Source organism: Rousettus aegyptiacus, unplaced genomic scaffold (genome assembly GCF_014176215.1).
Source record: "Rousettus aegyptiacus isolate mRouAeg1 unplaced genomic scaffold, mRouAeg1.p scaffold_m13_p_2, whole genome shotgun sequence".
NCBI lineage: Eukaryota > Metazoa > Chordata > Mammalia > Chiroptera > Pteropodidae > Rousettus > Rousettus aegyptiacus.
This window is the reverse complement of record NW_023416295.1, coordinates 18,598,694-18,604,508: the sequence shown is the minus strand read 5'-3', so window position 1 is coordinate 18,604,508 and position 5,815 is coordinate 18,598,694. Positions and strand designations below refer to the sequence as shown.

At 43.2% G+C, this 5,815-nt stretch overlaps 1 protein-coding gene across 1 annotated transcript; it reads left to right on the top strand.

The window, feature by feature from the left end:
* The first annotated feature begins 1,020 nt into the window (after nt 1-1,020).
* On the top strand, nt 1,021-2,274 carry LOC118613574 (PC-esterase domain-containing protein 1B-like). Its single transcript, XM_036235837.1, has one exon. It carries the CDS (start codon nt 1,033-1,035, stop codon nt 2,272-2,274), a length of 1,242 nt encoding a protein of 413 aa, XP_036091730.1. The 5' UTR covers nt 1,021-1,032.
* The last annotated feature ends 3,541 nt before the right edge of the window (nt 2,275-5,815 follow it).

Genomic DNA, 5,815 nt, shown 5'->3' with positions numbered 1-5,815 from the left:
AAACGGGGAACAATTTGGCAGTTGCCAGGCATTGGGGGAATGGAGCAGGAGGGAGATGCTGCCCTGAGGAAAGAGCAATGGGAGAGATCCCGGCCAGTGAGGAAAGGCACGTATATTGAATATATCGAGGTTCACATCCTGGTTGTGGCACTGTATTATAGTTTTCCGAGATGTTGTTATCCATTGGGTAAAGTAGGTACACGGGAATCTCTGTACTGTGTCTTATAAGTGGATGAAAATCCACAATGAGATGATAATAAAGGTTAATTAAAAGAAAAAAAAAGTTGAACCATCTAGTAGTTGTACAGGGTCCGAGTACTCTACCAATCACAGCTTGGAAATCCTGGCTCTAGATCAGCCCTCAGTGGGGTTCACCCCCTGGAAATGGCACCTCTCTCACAGTGGAGTCACTCCTCAAAATCCATGAGCACAGGAGTGTGCAGGAGGTAGCTCAGAAGAAGCAAGACAGCAATGAAGAAATTCTCAAGCAGAGGCGGGAACGCAAACGCAAATCGAGACACATAACAAAGAGAGCCATCCCAGATGCGACAGTGGGCCCATGAGCGAGATAACTGGCAAAACAAAGAGCGGGCAGTGGACTGGATGTGCCCCAAAGTACAAACTAACAGCATTCCAAGTTTGAGGAACTTAAAGCACGCACATGAACAAATGCAGTGAATGCGAACGATCACTCCAAAGCCCAGGGGGGCAGGTTTCCTCTGGGGTTCTGCACCTCCCCTCCGCCAGGTGGAGCTTAGTCCCACACAAGAGCCTCCGCGGTTCAGAGGTCACGACGTCCTGGGGCAGAGTCAACTTGGCAGAGGAGGGTTCGGGACCCTGCCCGCCGCTCCCCTTCCCTTCCACTCGCGCGCGAAGGCCCCCGCGCCCCCGGCAGAACTCCACCCAACCCCACCGCCGCCCGCCCGCCCGCCCGCTGCCCTCTTTGCAGTGCGGTTCTGCCCTACCTCTGAGCTCTCTTCCGACCTGCCCTGAGGAAAGGCGAGAGCTAGGCCGTCCCCGTCTTCAGTCACCATGGCCCACCTGCGGGCCTGCGAAGTCCAGCAGCTGCTGCACAACAAGTTCGTGGTCGTCATGGGGGACTCAATCCAGAGGGTCGTGTACAAGGACCTGGTGCTCCTGCTGCAGAAGGATTGTCTGCTCTCTTCCAGTCAGCTGAAGACCAAGGGTGAGCTGAGTTTCGAGCAGGACGTGCTGCTGGAGGGCGGCAGGCGGGGCCGCATGCACAACGGCCCCCACTACCGCGAGGTGCGCCAGTTCTGCTCCGGCCACCACCTGGTGCGCTTCTACTTCCTCACGCGCGTGTACTCTCAGTACGTCGTGGAAGTCCTGGAAGAGCTGCGGCGGGGCGAGCACGCCCCGGACGTGGTCATCATGAACTCCTGCCTCTGGGACCTCTCGAGGTACGGGCAGAACTTCCGGAGGGGCTACCGCGAGAATCTGGAGAGCCTGTTCGGGCTCCTAGACCAGGTGCTGTCCATGTCCTGCCTCCTGGTGTGGAACACGGCCATGCCGGTGGCCGAGGTCGTCTCGGGCGGCTTCCTCGCGACCCAGCACCAGCTCCAGGGCGCCCACCTGCGGGAAGACGTGATGGAGGCCAACTTCTACAGCTCGGCTGAGGCCAGCAGGCACGGCTTCGATGTGCTGGACCTACATTTCCACTTCCGACATGCCGGGCAGCACCGGCAGCGAGACGGCGTGCACTGGGACGAGCGCGCGCACCGCCATCTCTCCCAGCTGCTGCTGGCGCACGTGGCTGATGCCTGGGGCGTGGACCTCCCGTGCCGCTACCCAGTGGGCAGGTGGATAAGGAATGGCCCCACCAGCGGAAGTACGAGCCAGGCGAGCGGGAGGCAGTCCCGGGACCGCAGAGGTGACTCGGGCGAACAAGCCGTAACCTGGCCCCTGCCCACGTCCTCCTGCCTCCGTGCCCCACAGCGACCTTCTACACCCTTTCCCCAAGATCGGCCTTTGTTCCCGACATACGGACATGGCACCTGTACTCCCGCTTACTCATCTTTACAACGCTGGCAGCTCTCCAGTGACCTTTCGACACTCCAGGTGGGATATACTGGCGAAGCAAACTCGAGGATTGCCCCCCAACTGCGTCTGGGCCCCATCCGCAGAGCCTCTACCCAGCAGCAGAGCAGAGGGCCTCCTCCCTACTCTCTCCGGTGCCCCAGCAGGCCGCGCAGACGCCGGCGAAGGCGCACAGACAGACAGACCCAAGCACGCCCTGAGGCAAGGCCTCAGTAGCCAGACTTAGACCTAGGCTCATTCCCAGAGTGGTCATTAGTTTTTAGGTCATTAGGCCTAGTCTTCAGCAACCCTGCTATTGTGAGGGCTCCTTAGGCTTCTTACTCTCACCAGTGAACAGCCTCACATTCTTCTTTGCCAGAGCCTCCACCCCACTTCTTGGTGAGGGGCAAGAACCCAGACCACCACACCATTCTCCTCTTAGCATTTGTGCAGAAATGAACTCTAGGTGAAAAATTACACACACACACACACACACACACGGTTAAGTCTTAGCTGAATATAAGCCTTTGAACAATATTCTCTATGCATTTTTCCTTAAAAAAATAAATAACAATTTAGATCCTTAAAACGTAACACTACGTTTTCATTGAGTTCAGTATCACCATTGGTTTTTAGGTACATTGGTGGAGCTTCATCTTCACCATAAGATGTCTTGCAGCTTCTTTAATTAAATTTATCTGTTCTTCTACAGAACATTTATCCTTAAAAAAGTAATCCATTCACTAATGCAAGATTTTTTTTTTGTTAGAAATAGAAATCGCTGTTCTCAGACTCATTAGATGCTTAGCATATTTACAAATATATATATATATAGACTTTACTTTTTAGTACAATTTTAGATTCACAGCAAAATTGAGAGGAAAGTAAAGTTCTCATATACTCCCCATACACAGACACCTGAAGTATGCACATCCCACATGAAGATGGCACATTTGTTACTTAAAACAAAACTATATCGTTACGTCATTATCACCCAAAGTCCATTTTTTCATTAGGGTTTACTGTTGGTGTTGCATGTTCTATGGGTTTTGACAGATGTATAATGATATGTGTCCATCATTGTAGTATCATACAGAATAGTTTCACTGCCGGGAAAGTCCTCTCTGTTCCTCCTCTTTATCCCTCCCCTGCCAAAATCCTGGCAGCCACCCATCTGTAACTGTCTCCATAATTTTGCCTATTCTAGAATATTGTGTAGTTAGAATCATACAGTAAGTAGCCTTTTGAGATTGGCTTCTTTCACTTAATAATATGCACTTAAGTTTCTTCCATTGTCTTCGTGGCCTGATAGCTCATTTATTTTTAGTGCTTTTCCCATTGTCTGCATGTACCACTGTTTATCCATTGACCTACTGAAGAATATCTTAGTTGCTTCTGAGTTTTAGCAATTATGAATAAAGTTGCTTTAAACATTCATGTGCAGATTTTTGTGTGAATACAAGTTTTCAACTACTTTGGATAAATACCAAGGAATACATTGCTGGATCGCATGCTAAGAGTTTGTTTAGTTTTATAAGAAACTGCCAAACTGTCTTCCAAAGTGACTGCCATTTTTCATCCCATCAGCAATGAATGAGAGTTCCTGTTGCCATGATTTGGTGTTGTCAGTGTTTTGGATTTTCACCATTCTAATAGGTATGTGATGGTATCTCATTATTTCAGTCTGCAATTCCCTGATGTCACAGAATATTAAGCATTTTTTTTCTATGCTTATTTGCCTTCTGTATATCTTTGGAAGTGAGGCGGCTGTTCAGATCTTTTTGCCCATTTTCAATCACTTATTTGTTTTCCTATTGTTGAGTCTTAAGAGTTCTTGTATATTTTGGATAACAGTATTTTATCAGCTATGTCTTTTAGAAATATTTTCTCCTAGTCTGTGTCTGCTTTTTTATTCTTTTGACAGTGTCTTTTGCAGAGCAGAAGTTTTTAATTTTAACGAAGTCCAACTTACCAGTAGGTTTCTTCATAAATTGTGCCTTTTGTAGTGTATCTAAAAAGTTATCACCAAATCTAAGACCTTCTTTGTTATCCTCTATTTTTTATTTTTAGTTTTGCAATTAACTTTTGGTCCATGATCTATTTTAAGCTAATATTTGTAGAAGGGTATAAAGTCTGTCTAGATTTATTTATTTATTTATTTATTTATTTATTTATTTATTTATTTGCATATGGATGTCCAGGTGTTCTAAAACCATTTGTTACCTGAAGTTGGATAGTGTCAGTTTTCCAAATTTATTATTTTCCTTTAATATTATATAGTCTGGTTCTTTGGTCTCCATGTAAACTTTAGAATCAGCTAGTCAGCATCCACTGGGATAGCACTGAATTTGTAGATGAAGTTGGAAATAATTGACATTTTGACAATATAGTATCTGCCTATCTAAGAATATGGCCTATATTTCCATTTATTTAGTTCTTTAATTCTTTCATCAGTATTTTATAATTTTCCTCATGTAGATATTGTACATATTTTATATTTATACTTATTTCAATTGGGGGGATGCTAATGTAAATGACATGTGATTTTTAATTTCAAATTCCAGTTATTCATTGTTGGTATGTAGAAAAGCAACTGGTTTTTCTAGGTTTACCTTCTATCACACAACCTCAATGTAATTGCTTATTAGTTCCAGAAGTATTTTTGTTGATTCTCTCAAATTTTCTAAATAGTCATGTCATCAACTAACAGGTAAAGTTTTATTTCTTTTTGCCCAATCCATATACCTTCTATTTCTTTTATTTTTCTTTTTTTTTTTTTATCTTAGAGCATTAGCTAGGGCTTCCAGTATACTATTGAAAAGGAATAATGAGAAATATAACCTTGCCTTCCTCCTCATCTTAGAAAGCTTATAGTTTCTCACCATTTAAGATGTTAAATGTAGGTTTTTGAATATGTTTTTTAATCAAGTCAAGGGCATTGCCCTCAATTTCTGTTTTGCTAAGTTTTTATCATCAATAGGGTTTGATATGAGCATGTGTTTTTTCTTCTACAGCTTGTTGATATGACGGATTATATTAATTTGATCTTTGAATGTGGAACCAGCTTTGGATATATAATATAAGTCCTACTTGGCCATGGTGCATAACTTTTTATACATCTTTGGATTTGATTTGCTAATACTCTGTTGAGTATTATTGCATCTATGTTCTTAAAAGTTATTGGTCTGTAAATTTCTTGTGATATCTTTGGTGTTGGTATTAAGAGTAATACTGGCCTCACAGAGCGAGTTAGGATTTATCCCTCTGCTTTTGTCTTCCAGAAGAAATTGTAAAGAATTGGGTATAATTTCTTACATAAATGTTTAGTAGAATTCACCAGTGAACCCATTTGGGCCTGGTGCTTTCTATTTTGCAAGATTATTAATAGTAATTCAATTTCTTTGCTAAATATAAGCCTAGTCAGTCTATTCTTGTATGAGTTTTGGCAGACTGTCTTTCAAGGAATTGGTCCACTTCACCTAGTTTTAAAAAATTGAGGGCATAGAGTTGTTCAAAACATTTTTAAATTATTCTTATTATGATTTTAATGTCCATAAGATCTACAGTGATGATTTTTCATTCATTTTTGAAATTAATAATTGTGTCCTTTCTCTTCTTCTCTTAGTTTTATTGATTTTTTTCAAAGAACTAGCTTCTGCTTTCATTGATTTTACTGCGTGTATTCTCTTTTCAATTTGTTCATTTTGTGCTCTAATTTTTATTTTCCATTTTCTGCTCTATTTTTTTTTTTCTTCTTCTGACTTTAGATTTAATTTTC